The 15,341-nt window shown below is 33.0% G+C and overlaps 1 protein-coding gene across 1 annotated transcript; it reads right to left on the bottom strand.

Annotated features, from left to right (window-relative positions):
- Positions 1 to 6: 6 nt before the first annotated feature.
- Positions 7 to 9,580, bottom strand: LOC128222128 (heat shock 70 kDa protein 12B-like). The gene is made up of 10 exons (XM_052930999.1): positions 9,575 to 9,580; positions 8,156 to 8,257; positions 7,814 to 7,969; positions 7,463 to 7,681; positions 7,099 to 7,236; positions 6,437 to 6,570; positions 5,992 to 6,162; positions 2,670 to 2,817; positions 2,241 to 2,413; positions 7 to 2,153 (listed from the first exon to the last, which is right to left on the bottom strand). Exons 2-10 carry the CDS (start codon positions 8,202 to 8,204, stop codon positions 1,446 to 1,448), a joined length of 1,896 nt encoding a protein of 631 aa, XP_052786959.1. The 5' UTR covers positions 8,205 to 8,257; positions 9,575 to 9,580; the 3' UTR covers positions 7 to 1,445.
- Between the last annotated feature and the right edge of the window lie 5,761 nt (positions 9,581 to 15,341).

Below are 15,341 nucleotides of genomic sequence, written 5' to 3'. Positions count from 1 at the left end.
GTATTTATTTTTTTCCAAACAAACATTCTTACAAACAGAAAACCTCAAACATTCATATTCATACAGGGTTGATACATTTTTTAAAACTAGTTTATTAGTTTAGTAAGGCTTCCTTTAATTACTAACATCGCGTCTATCGTAGTTGACATGTACTCGCTTGCATAAGAACGACATAAATACATTTGATACGGTTTTTAATTCATAAGTTATGCAAGGATTTAGATAGGATGGCAAAGGATTATCGTTTTCATTTACTCTCGAATGACAAACGGTATCGATATTAAGTCACTTTTCACACAGTCGACAATTTCATGTTCAAAAAAACCGAAACCTCTATGTTTTATATCAATACATATAAATTGCTAAATGACAAACAAAACACACGAAAGAGTACATTATCTACTATCGATATCAACAAAATGTGAATAAGTAAAAGCATTAACATTCAGCGTCATTCTTCCATAAAACCGGTATCCTTTTAGTTTTCAACTTAATCATTCTTTAACTGGTCAAGAGTACATTTATGCTATTTTTGTATAAGAAAACCTAATTTAAACAGCTTACAACTGATATCTTGGCAAATAATTATATTTGTCATAAGGACCCCATTGGAAATAAGTTGAATAACTTTAATGGGTTATCCTGTGTTATATATTTGTCACATTGAATTAAATCTTTATTAACGCCATATATATCCAAAGCATTCTAATGATGTTGTGCTTTAGTATAGATATCATCACTAATACTTTGTTAATCAGTCTGTGTTATAACTTTATGAGATATTTGGTTTGTTACTATGACATATATATGCACGAATAAATCTATCTATCTATAACGATCTAATAAATTTGGGAACTGTCTTTTTATATGTAGTGCAGTGTTCTTGTAAGGTCGTTTTGGCGTCATGTTTTGTATAACATACCGACATAATATATAACATACATGTACTCATGGAACACGCTATAATAAATTTAAGCAATCTTCTGGTTTATAATTCGATTTCCTTCACTCTATAAGGATGAATTTATTTTATTAACACGATTTTAATATTACGACATATGGTGTTTGAACACTCATTATAGTGTTTAGTCAAAACAGTTTTAATCTGACACTTCGGTTCTGTATAGAACTAGTAACTTTTTTATAAATGACTCCAATTTGATTACAACTGTATTGACACCACATCCCAATATACTTGCTTTAAACTTGAATTAATTTGAACAGCACATATCCATTGTTTGAAGCTGTATGTTTATTACATACTTGAACATCACGTTCAAAATTGAACATCAAGAGATAGTCTGGTTATTTTTCCAGTTCTTTTATGATGGCTTTCGATTTGAATAGATTCATATCCAAAACTAAACCATATTCCAATATCGTCATACTCTTTCCAGCCCTGTTCACGCCCAACAGATAACGTGCCTAATAACTGACAACTTTCTTCATGTACAAATGTGACTTTTTTTTGATGACGCATATATTACTACAGTTAGAGGGTACTTGTCATCTACTATTTGGAATTCTTTAACCATCCACTGATTAATGTTTACTCGTTCACCCTTTTCAACAAATCGAGCAAATACATCTTTCATGAGAAACTTTCCATTGGAAGCAATGTATAAGAACTCTTCCGGGCAACCGACCACGGCATCTTGCATGACAGCAATACCGTAACTAAGTTTCGATATCCTTTCTGTGATTACTCTTGGTGTATGTCCAAATATGACAGCTCCTTTCAGAACAGCAAGTTCGGCGTCTTCAGGGCAATACATTGGAATATGTGGGAACGCTTCCTGAATAGCATTGCGTACCACTGGTGATTGTGAGAACCCTCCAACTAGAATAAGCTTGTCAACCGAATTATGAACATCTGCGCTGTCCAGAAGGTTCTGTAGGTAACTGGTAATCTTTTCCGTTGATGGTTTGAAAAAATCTAAAAACATCATTCCACTTATTGAAAGCTTTTCACGTTTAAAGCCTATGTCATCTGCAAATCCTGCCTTAACTATCAACAAAGACACAGTGCTGCTTGTGTGTTCTTCCACAACATTTATAAACGAAAAGGGAAGCCTGAGATACACCCTTGTACATGTTTCGTTCAGGGCTCGCTTCTTTTTTTCAAAATCGGCTTGCATTTCAAGAAAGTCTCCCTGTAAACAAAAACTCAAGTTTAATTAAACATACAAACATGACTATGATAATGATACAATTTATAACATTGTTGCCGAATTGCATACCTTGTTGTCATTTTGATAACTTTCGACAATTTCTTTTCCGAAAATACGATACAGCATTTCAATATATCCCTCATTGACCATATTTCCTCCCCAACCTCCACCGCCAGCACTGTGAATTTCACCAAGTGTTCCGTTAGTATTTACTTCGTAGGCTGTAACATCCACGGTACCACCTTAATATACATCGACAGTATTAACATAAATGGTACATACGCAGTGATATATTATATCAATATGATTTATATCCTGCTGCAAAGTTGCATAGTCTATTTTTACATTAAAAACCTTGTATGACTTGAATGATTGTTCAACAGCTAGTGGTCTAACAAACGTTTAGTTGCATTCTTTGACTTTGTATTTTATATTTACGTTTATCTTAATTGTACTGGCGGAACTTAATATTTACTCTTACTAACTTAAACCGTTTACCTCCGATGTCTAGAACAACAAATCGACACCCTGATTTACATAAGTCTATTGCTTTTTTATCCGTCCCTTGCACTGCGAGTGTTTTGCAATAAATACTTCCAGCCTCAGCTTCAATTCCTAATTTCAGATCGCTCGCCCTTATGCCAGCCTAAATTAAGAAATGGTGTGTAATATAGTTGTTTTACATTTACTTTCCCAAACAGTAAAAAATATTGGTTATCGTAATATTGATAGCGTACGTGCCCAACACAATGCATAACTGAAAAGAACAAACGATGCATTTAACTTAAGTGCGTTGCGCAAAACAAACACTTCATTCATATATGTTCAAACAGTCATTATTTCATTATTATTACATGAAGTCATTTGTCCATGAAATTGAAATACAGATGGATTAACATAGTAGTAACGTTTTGTAATTTATTTTTTGAATAACATTGACACACATTTATAAAATTCAACTTATCTTCTTTATATCTGTCATTTAAGGATTGATTCGCATTTTTTGTGCGTTCATGCAGTATCAACGCTCGGCCGCGATTTTGCATATCTATAAACCGCGCTAGCGCAAAATCGCGGTTGAGCGTTCATACTGCATGAACGCACTAAAAAATATTCACTACTTATATCAACATTTTCCCTTTTCATTTGTTTATGTTTTTCGACCAAATAGTGTTTGAGAACAAGTCTTTTATGACAACAAAGGGGAACAAAACGTGTAGCGCGAATGTAAATGGTAAGAACACTTGTCGTCCTTTGAAATTTAGCTGGGCGTTCTTTTTAAAATAGTCCATAGGTAGTTTGCAGAAAGAAATAAATAATCAAAGATTTTTTTAATCATTTGGTAGTTTCTGTAAAATATGTCGAGGTAAGAATGATTGTTTTGTAATATGTTCTCTTTAATTAAGAGAACTTTCGATACATTTTAACTCCTGTTTACATATAAATGACCCATGTGAGTGGGCATAAAAATGTGTTCATGATGATTTAATGGATAACTACCAGTTCAAGGTAATTACAACGTCATAATTTCATTTTTTTGCGGTCTTTTAACTTTTGCAAAGATATTGAAGTATTGCAATATGCTAGTCTTCTTGAATTGTCAATATTAAGACGTTTGTTTGAACTCACAAAAATACATGACACTTTGACAATCTCCAATCATTTCATGCATTTAAATGTAGACGAAGATATCGCCTAATTCTATCGTAGAAAGATATCAATTGACAGAATTCGATTATTGATCATACATTTGTCCTAGAAAGAAATTGCCGAACTCGGAATCATCAGCCATGTTTGTTTTGACAGTTGTTGCAGATGAAGCGTAGTCAACACCGCGTCAATTTTAATTGCTGTTTATTATTTGTTCAATGCGTGTTCTTTTGTTATCGAATGCAAAATCAGCATTTTTCAAATAATATTTCAAGAAAAAAATGTCTTTCATTTAAATTCTTCGTAAAACATCAAAAGAAACATGTACAACAAGCCGGCATTCAACAGAACATATGCCCTGATATATTTAGCAATAAAGTAGGCCGTAGTAAGATCAGTACGCGCGGCGAGTCACCAGCGCCCAATCAGAGCGTTGCTTTCTTGCCAAACTCCGCCTACCAAGGTCACGAAAGTTCGACCGGTTCATACAAAATTAACTCAATTTTTATCGTTCAGAAAATCAAGTATGGATGTAAATATAAGAACATAAGCATTAACGTTCACTACTAAATATGGTATTACTGTATAGAGAAACTCTAACAATAGATAGACAATAGATTGACAAGTTATAAACTTTAATTATACCTAGGTACTAAATTTAAACATTGCTCGTACCCAAAATACATTTTGAAATATCTATACATATCCAAAACAGGTATATTATTTATAATTGCATTAATAATTTCATACAATTCTTGTTAAACGTATATATTAGTATACGCTTTATTTCGAGTATAAAGAGTATCTAGCTCTCTATATAATGTAGCTTTAAATGTATTAATGTTACAATCTTTTACATTTTTTTAATGTAACCGTTTTATATCTTTTGACTTCCTAAAAGCCTTTTCACAGACATAATTCAATAGTGAGGCAACAAAGTCGTCCTTTTATTGACACAATATTTTAGATTCAAGGTCACATTCTTTGCGTGTATATTATAATGTTTTCATAGACTTCAGCGATTTTCCAACCACATGCTCTTGATTCAATGTAAAACTACCAGTGTAATTTATCACAATACCATAAGAGTTAAAATTATTAACAACTGTACATCGAAATTATGGATATTGTGGGTTCAATTCTTATCTTGTAGTATTCTACCCAGTTTACTGGAAATCATTATTTTTGTCTTTGAGCTTTTTACCTTAATGCATAGCGATATAAGTAGTTTGTTTAAATGACAATCGAATTCTTCGGGCGATTTGCCTACCATTTAAACAATCGTTTCTTATATTGTAATGCATTTGGTTTAAAAATTGCAATGTTGCATAGCGACAGCATATGTTTCATATATCATTCTAATCTTGATGGATAGCGTCTACATTTTATACACGGTTTTGTTTTGCAGTTTAAAGCTTTGAAGACATTCTTGGTAAATTATTCGTTATAAAACTTAACTGAATAGTAAGCCGACATATATGACATTTTACAGTTCTTGTTTCGCTCTTCATTGTTAAAATCATACCGATGCATGTCCCGACACATTTAAGAAGATGATTTGAGATAGGTACCTCCATCGCAGCTTCCATCATAAACGCTTTGGCAGAATAATTCCAAACAGCAGGTACTGTTAGTACCCACTCCATTTTTTCATCTGTTATATCAGGCAATCTCTTTTTCAAATCCGCGATTACTTCTTCTTTGAAATATCTGATGACCATCGAAAAAACAGTCATGGCACGCATTGTCTTCCCGGTTGCGTCGACAATTTTCATTGATTTCGGTGTTAATGTAAAACACTAATCACTAGAATAACACATTATGACAACAAACTTTAGAATGGTCTGTTTTCTTCTTACAGAATGAAATTGGAACCTGGGGCCGTATTCAATAAGCATCTTATTGAATATTTTCAACCGAGTGAGAATTTCGTCATTTTTGACAACGATTATTCTACCCGCTACTTTTCATCAGATTTATTCATATGCATATATTGTTTAGACAATGTTCTTGCTTATTTTCATTTTTTTGGTGTACAAACATAGTTCGTTTTCTTTTAAAATTCAATTTAGAAAAAGGCAATGTTTCACTAAGTTGTAAATTGTTACTAAGATGGTTATTGAATACGGGCACTGAACATCATAATACAGGTACTTTATCTTAATTTTACCGGAAGTTTCTCGTTCAACTGCATCTTAATGTCCTCAAAGTAAAACCAGTCTTTGTGTTGTTCTTCTTCCGCTAGTGAGACATATTTATTTTCTGCTTCAAATCCAAACGCGTAAAACGCCTGGTCCGGTGTTAACAATATTTTTGTTGGCGCCTTGTACATAAATTGACCCTAAAACGTTAAATGAAATGTATTAAATAGAAAAAATACACACGGCTGTTTAGACGAAAATATAAGGTTAAAGATGTCGGGTATCCGCTGCCTCACATATCGGAGGTTGTTTATTAGTTTGATTTAATATATCGATCCTTTATATCTTAATTGAATGGTAGAATGACGACCAACGCAATACTTATTGCAATCATCACTTTGTATAACAAAAGTATCCTTTTCAATTGGTCACTTATTTTGCGACATGAGTGTCAATATCATATCATTGTCTTACCGTTGAAGTGGTGATCTTCAAAGGGTTAAACGTAAAGTCATCAATAGAGGAATACGCATATCCCGAATAAGAGGTTCCAATGTCGATAGCAGCAACTATCAGCTTCTTAGAATTACTTCCAACTGAAGACAATCCTTGAACGATAGTAACAATAATTAAAAAAGAATGTACAAACAAATCATTGTATAAATGAATAGGCTTGCCTTTCGCACTTGCATTTGATTAAGATAAGATCGGGTTTTGTTATTTTATTTTATTAAGCTATATGTTTGAATATAGATCTAACAATCTTGAAGATTTCTGAATGCAAGTGGAGCCCTATGTCTGTTGCAGGGTTTAAAGCGAATAGATGATGTTTTATTGTTGACCACAGGAAATCTTAAACTTCTTTTAAGACGTACATAGAACAATTATCATAGACGGTTTGAAAAATTTAAAAGAATAATATAATAAAAATGATATGTCAAGAGCTATATTGAAATATTTCTAATACTCGAAACAGGAAAAAATACAATATACTAGTATAGAGGGGACATATGAAAGAGATGTTATGGCCAATATATGTATACATATTTCTGTTATGGAACTTATCAAAAGAAAAAAAGTATACATATATATGTATGAATTGAACATTTATTGTATAAAATAAAACTCTCTTCTACCTTTTGCTCGGCTTTGTACATTGGAAGAAGAAAGCATGTGAACTGTCGGCTTCTGTTGTTTGTTTGAGTGTGGTGTCTCGGAACGTACATGTTGTTGATTGGTAGTGAAGTAAACCCATGCCATTTGTAGCATAAGAACTTGGAAATTCACCGACAAAATACATATTTCAAGTAAAACGCGAATCGTTTGACTAAGTCAACACATGTGAGACGTTATCACGAGCAAACTATAGTTGTGCAGATCACCCATAGACAAAACACAGAAGATGATTTCTTACGCATGGTAGAAACTAACAATTTATTATTAAACTTGTAAAATTTACTGAATAGTTTGATTAATATAAAACATGCGAGAGAAACTTACGCAGTCCTGATAGTAAGTCATAGAACTGATCATCAGTCATGATGAACTGTAGTTGAAGACGGTCATTTCCAAATTTCTTCCGAAAAATATCTTCTAGTGGTTCGAACAGCTTTTCAAGTTTTCCACTTATAACATCTTCAATGAATTTCAAACAACTTTCAAATGTGTTGAACTTCATTGAAAATTCAAAACATCCCTTTTTAGCCGAAATAACGGTACCTAGAACATTTTAACATATTTCCAGATTTTAATTATGTGTTGTTTTATTTAATATTATTACTAATATGGTAGTGCGATACACTTTCATACAAGTTATGTACAGGTTAATGTCAAGAAATGAAAGAAACCCACCAAATTTGGTAAGTCGATCCATGCATTTTTGCATAATACTTTGAATTGTTCTGAATACACCTTTCTTAGAAGCATTTTGTATAACTGTTTCAGTAACTGCTTCCTCTTCAGCTTCGTTTCGGCAGTTTTGGACGTTAAGTTTTGCACAAGCGTTTTCTAAAAAGAAATCGTCACTAGTTACATTTTCTGTATTCAAGTTACGACTGTTTAATAAATGATCAAAATAACAAGGTTATACTATCCACTTCAAAGTATGCGTAAATCCGTTTGGTCGATTATTTCTACTATTAAAAAGACGGTTAAAGCATTAACAAACGGAGTTTGTAAATGTGTTACATGTACCTGGGCCTGCCAAAGTAGTGTTAAAGGCCTTCTGTTGGTCAGCCCGCATGCCATCAACTTGTTCAACAATGTGTAATAAAAGCTCCCTGTTATCTTCCACCCCTAGTAACCAAACAGGCAAACAGTCAAGTCAGTGATCAACCACAAAAAAAAACTAGATGTAAACAGTAGGATTTCGTACAACACGCTTATCTAAACGAAACAGTTCTTGACTTAAAAACACCTTAAATGGTTTACATTAATGGTGTAAATGTATATTGATATTAATATTTACCATAAAGATGAAAAAAGATCAACAATTCATGAATCTGGTAAGTAGAGTTAATGACCATGGTCACTATTTATATTATTTTTGTATAATAGATACGATAATGTACAAGTATAAGCTTTAATTTTATATGTTGGAAAAAACCAAATAGTCTTCACGTGAACACGAACTCTGAACATGTAAAACTTTATATTAATTATCACTATATATTAATTGTATGGACTTGTTTTAATAATATATAATCATTGTCCAACCCCTATGTACCGCGGAAAGCTTTTGCATTTTGTTGTGTATTTGAGTGTATCACATAAAAAGGCATATTAATACAATATTTTGTTGATGCAAGAGAGGGATACAACGAATTAAATAGAATAATATGACGGTGAGAATCAAGAGATGTTATTTCAGCTGGATTTTGAGCCATTGAAGGTCACAACTATCATTTAATTAATGCAAACTATTGTTTATTTTACACTTAAGTATAGCTAAGAATTATGTTAAACGTCAAAAGGCTATTTCATTTAATACAGGCAATGTGTTTGATACATGCACTATGCAACAGTGCTATTATATTTAATACCAAATTAAGTTGATCTGGATTGAAAAGAACTCTAGAAATCCACGTATGTGAAGCCGCAATGTGATAAATCTAATATATTTGAGCCTAACTATCAGAAAATGTAGTCAGTTTCATACCGTTAGTGACCGAGGTATGCTATAAGTCATTTAAGGAACTAGACACATATTTTTTACCTTAATAGCATCATTAACCTAACGGTTACATTTTAATGAACTCATACAAATTTGGTATCATTGGGGATGCATTTACTTGATAATTACTTATTTGAAAATAAATGACCAAAAGTACATTATAGATAAAGTTATTAAAGTTTTTTTTTTAAATTTGCTCTTCATTTCAACTGAATCGGATGTACAATTGTCAATTTTGAAGGCAAAACAAATGTTTTTTCGTTTCGTTTATTTGAAGTACTTGTTTTGAAATAAAAAAAATGTATTTTATGTTATTTACAATATCATTGATGTTCATATTGTTGTATATTATTAATTTTCTAATAAAATATATTTTATGTTTTGTTTTTATCGCAGAAAACTCTCCATGAATAGTTATAATCGATGTTTTCCATACCTACCCAATTCTTTGGAGGAACGAAACTAAAAGCAAAAATTATAATTATACGCCTAAATACTTTTCCTTTTCTTTCCAAACAACTTTTCCATATGACACCAAACCAATATTAGGCCGCTATGCATCGACTAAACACACATCATTGGATAGGAAAACTTATCAATATAGGAACGAATGATTGTCACTTTAATTATATTGACTACGTAAGAATTACCCAGACAAAATATTTTTAAAAGTTTTATTTTATTTTACTTGTTATAAATGTATGGTTACCCTCTAGAATCGTATGGTTACCCTCTAGAATCGTTTCCAATGTTTCTTTTGCTAAATCACTCTTGTGAACAACCTTTTATGCAAACTGAACCTGCTCTGCAATCGGGAAATCAATTGCGTTAAATTCAGCTCTTATTTCATCCTCTAAATCTTTGTTGCTGATGCATGTAAACATCCACTGGAAAATAGTCTCAACCTTTGCACGAAATGATGAAAGCGCAACTTTGGATACCCTCGGTACACCCAGGTGACACAAATCATTTCTCGTTTTCCTGATAAAATCGATATCTCTGATTTCAGCACTTGATAAATTACACAAATTTGTCAAAACAAAGCAGAGCATGTGGATGTCCCATTCATCAAGGTTAGTGTTGGCAGGTTGGTTCGTGCAATTGACAGGAAAGTAACGTTTACTATATTGTCTGCCTTCCCGACCTTGGCACAAATATGGTCTGTTGTTGGCAAGAAACTGGTCAATGGAAATGGCACCAATCTTCTTTAGTAAGAATACTCTTAAAACCTTGTAACAAGCCTTTTGCATGATTATTTGCATTTTCGTATAATTATCTTCCTCTTCTCTTGTTGTTTCTGACGAACTGATAATCGCTGTTGCCATTTTATAAACGCACAAGACGGATTAAATATACCGCCGCTTGATAAAGTGAAGGAATATAAATACCTAGGTGTGTTGTTTAGTAGAACAGGTTCTTTCTATAAAACAAAATACATGTTGCATCGCAAGCAACTAGAGCAACTTATAGTCTCCTCAGAAACTCTAATAGACTCAATCTACCGATCGATTTTCAAATAGACTTATTCAATAAAACAGTTAAACCAATTTTACTTTACGGCGCAGAAATCTGGGGTTACAGGAATCTTGATATTATAGAAAGAGTTCATCTGAAATTTTTAAAGCATAGTTTCAAATTAAAAAGTTCAACTCATTATTATATGGTTTATGGCGAAACTGGAATAACACCAGTAGCGTTAGATATAGATAAGAAAATGATGTCATACTGGGTACGTTTGTGTATTAATAATAATAATAGTAGTAGTAGTAGTAGTAGTAGTAGTAGTAGTAGTAGTAGTAGTAGTAGTAGTAGTAGTAGTAGTAGTAGTAGTAGTAGTAGCAGCAGCAGCAGCAGCAGCAGCAGCAGCAGCAGGAGCAGCAGCAGCAGCAGCAGTAGCAGTAGCAGTAGCAGTAGCAGTAGAAGAAGTAGTAGTAGTAGTAGTAGTAGTAAATTATCATCGATGATATATAAATGCATATACAAAACAATTCAGACTTTACCAGACATAATAAGAACACGATATCAATGATTCTTCAATATAAAGTCAATACTAACAAAGTGTGGATTTATAGGAACTTTGGAATATCAACAAGATGTAAGTCCTAAATGGCTTAAACTTGCGGCTAAGCGCAAGCTGAAATATCTATTCTTAAAGCGACAGTCCGCAAAAGTAACCGTATTTCAAAAGTTTTTAATAAGTTCCACATTGTTTCAGACCGACTGAACCGCAATTATTTTTTAAAAAATCGCTTTAATAACTTAGATTTAACAAATTGAAAATTGCCGAAAGTTGCTATTTTTAGACGGCAAAAGAGAAAGTAGGTCTACGGTTTTTCCGACTACTCTTGGGGGCGATACTATTTCCCGGTCCCGGTGATCAAAAAGGTGTTAATGACCGCGGGGGGTAATAGGATTACAAAAGATTACAGTTGATTAAAACATTAGATATTTGATGATAATTATGTCACTATTTATTTCAAATTTTATATCAATAAAACATAAAATAAATTTAGGCAAAGATAAAAACATGAAATATGCACATGTACTGAAATTAATGTCATGAATAACAAACACATTGAGTGTGTGTTTTTTTCATATTAAATTCTGCTATTTGTATACTATTGATAATAGTAATACAAAAAATAACAATGCTTGACTACATGTAAATCAAATTTGTAAGTTATCTCAGTACTGCATCGCATCTTTCTCTACACCTTTAACACGAATTGCATAAATAGTGTATACCTATAACAAATTGCATAAATTAAGACATAATGTTTATATATTTTATACCATTTTGTTACATATAAAAACAAATAAGATTGTCAAAATCGTGTTATAAACATCAGCAACACAATCCGTTGCCTGGGGCCATAAGTTATGAACCGGGAATTATGAGACCGGATTTTACGAGGAGAGACCGGGAAATAGTATCGCCCTGCGCATGCGCAAGAACTTTGGAATCCCACTGTTTTTTCTATTTATATAACCGTTAACTCTCGGGGGCCGATAGTTAAGAAGAGATATTGAAAATGGCACGAAAAACTCATTTCTAGGTCGATTTGAACCAAATTTTTTTTGGATTCGTCAGTCAGGAATGCTTATCAACACATAGATGAATTTTTTTTTTTCATGGCTAATTTGCCCGATTTGCGGACTGTCGCTTTAACATCGTGGTACTCCCTTATTGAAAATGCTAGCAACAGTCAATTTTATAAAATTTTCAAAACGTCATTTGGCTATGAAAAGTATCTTCATTCAACACCCAAATCATTATTATATCCACTTATCAAGTTTAGAACAAGAAACCACAGACTACTAATAGAAATGGGCAATTGGAATAGAACAACAGTTAATGAAAGGAAATGCCACACATGTAACAAACTAGGGGATGAATTCCATTTTTTATTCGAGTGTAACATTTTTGATAACGAGCGTAAGAAGTATATAAAACCATATTTTAACAGACATCCAAACATATATAAACTTGAACAGTTGGTAAACACAACTAATAAAAAGGAATTATTAAACATGTGTGAAATGGTATATGTTATTCTTAAACAATTTCGTTAAACATTACTATTCTTATTTATCTTAGACATTTCTGCATATATTAGTTGACTCTCCTATTGTACTTATTCCATTTTGTAACTCGTAAATACTGCTTGAATCCAACGATCCATGTGAAATATTTATCCTGTTAAACGGGACTATCTGGTCTTTAAATAATTGATTCACTTGAATGTATGTTATGTCTTTGAATCCTCAATTTGAGCCTCTGAAATGTATTGTCTTTATCAATGACCTCAATTTTTTCATGTTGTGCATGGATTTGAGTGAATAAATGTGTTGACTTGAGCATTACATTAAAAACTAATAAGCAGTTAAACAAAACATATTTCAAGGTAAATGGGATCAAAAGTGTCTCAGTTACATCAAGGTTTTTGACTTATCCCTCAATACTTCTTAATACATTTCAAAATTCTGTAAAAACACAAATGTATTGTTTCTTTTTTATAGCCACGTGGTTGCTGAAACTCTAGAGGACCTTTATGGACAAAAAAATGCTGTTCAAGATAGTTCTGTCTGGAATTCCGTACCGCCTTTAGAGAATGGAAAATGTCTTCAAGTAAGAAGATATTCTAAGCAAGTGCATTTCTGACTCCTCCAAAATGCTTCTTTGTAGTCAATTACCTTGGAGAGTTAAATACTCATTGCTTGCAAAATATTCAAACATAATATATTTCATCTATTTTGTTTTGATCTTTGAATCCATGAAATTACACTATGTGACTATATCAAATTTATGACTACATATAGAATTGTGTGATTCCTCAAATTGTATTAACTGGCATACCTTCACAGTAGTAGTTAGTTCTTTTATTCTGTTAAAACATTGCATTTATGTTATTTGCAGATGCAGAATGCAGATGTTAGTCACCCTTGTCATACTTGTTTGTGTGTAAATAATACAAAATGTGACATTTAAAGCAAATATGTAATAATTGAGCAACATATAGACAATTGCAAAACTCTGTTCAGTTACTAGTAATTTTGTGCCAAATTTAGCATTTAACACCAGATAATTTCAGTTTTTGCTTTTTTGTTCGGTTTTTGTTTATTGCATGATTTTTTTCAAGAAGCAATCAGTTCAGTATATAGTAGTTATGGTGTTTTGACTGTCAATGAATCACTATTTGTATGTTGTTGAACTGATATGTTAAAAATTTAAGATCCAGTTGTCAGTAAAGAAAACATTGATTGTGCTTCTGAGAACACTGACTTTTATTAACATAATTTGACACTGTACATATTGCAATTATTTTTTCCGATAATTCTATATAGATTAATAGTAGATAACTGTAGCCTTAATTTGTGCATAATAGCATATGTGAATAATTTAATAGCCTCATGAAGGTATTCTGTATAAAAAATATAATATAATCATTTTAATTGTTTCAATTGTTTTCATATATATATAATTGGCTTTGGAAATGGAAATTTGGGCTTGCTCTATTTGCTGGTACACTCAACAGATATATATGAAGTAGTGCTTAGTAAGCTCCGCTGGTAGTTATTCACTGGGTTCTTATTTGGGTGTATTCCAACAAAATCACTGACTTGATTACTTTTTTGTATATACTTTATACGCGCTAAATTTAGAACATATTTTCAGCTCGGTTGAATGTTGATTGTAATTGCAATTTATTATTTCCTTTTAGATCACCTGCGGGTTAAAATATTATTTGATGGTTAGAAGTCACTTGTTTGTAATTACACCTTGATAAGTTTAAACTTCTTTAACATACTTCGAAGAAGAGGGGTATATTACTTTGCACATGTCGGTCGGTCGGTCGGTCGGTAGACCAAAGCTTGTCCGATTGACTCAACAATTCTTGGACGTATGGTCATCAAACTTGACATGAAGGTTGGGCCTGACCAGTAGATGACCACTTTTGATTTAAGGGCTCATCGGCTTTAAGGTCAAGGTCACAATGACCTTTAATGGTAAAATAATTTCAAAGCTTGTCCGAGTGATAACTCAACAATGCCTAGACCTATGGTCATGAAACTTGATATGGACCAATGGCCCTCATAACTGACTTGGAGGTTGGGCCTGACCAGTAGATGACCCCTATTATTGTTTGGGGTCATCGGGCCAAAGGTCAAGGTCACAGTTACGTTGAGTGTTAAAAGGTTGTCCATGTGATAACTCGACAATGCCTGCACACATGGCCCTCAAGCTTGACTTGGAGATTGGGCGTGACCAGTAGATGACCCCTATTGATTTTAAGGGTCATTGGGTCAAAGGTCAAGGTCAAAGTGACCTTGAATGGTAAGAGGTTGTCCGTGTGATAACTCGACAATACCTGCACCTATGGCCCTCAATTTTGACTTGGAGGTTGGGCCTGACCAGTAGATGACCCCTATTGTTTTTGGGGGTCATCGGGCCAAAGGTCAATGATGATAAAAGTTGTCCTAGTGATGCCACAATGCGACAATGCCTGCACCCATGGCCATCAAACTTGGAGTTTAAGCCTGACCAGTAGATGGCCCCTATTTATTTTAGGGGTCATTGGGCCAAAGGTCAAGGTTACAGTGATTTTGAACGATAAAAGGTTGTCCGAGTGATAACTCAATCACGCCTGTACCCATGGCCCTCAAACTTGACTTGGAGATTGGGCCTGACAAGTAGATGACCCCTAT

This window comes from Mya arenaria, chromosome 16, assembly GCF_026914265.1.
Source record: "Mya arenaria isolate MELC-2E11 chromosome 16, ASM2691426v1".
NCBI lineage: Eukaryota > Metazoa > Mollusca > Bivalvia > Myida > Myidae > Mya > Mya arenaria.
The sequence above is the reverse complement of the archived record's forward strand: the minus strand, read 5'-3'. Positions and strand labels throughout refer to the sequence as shown.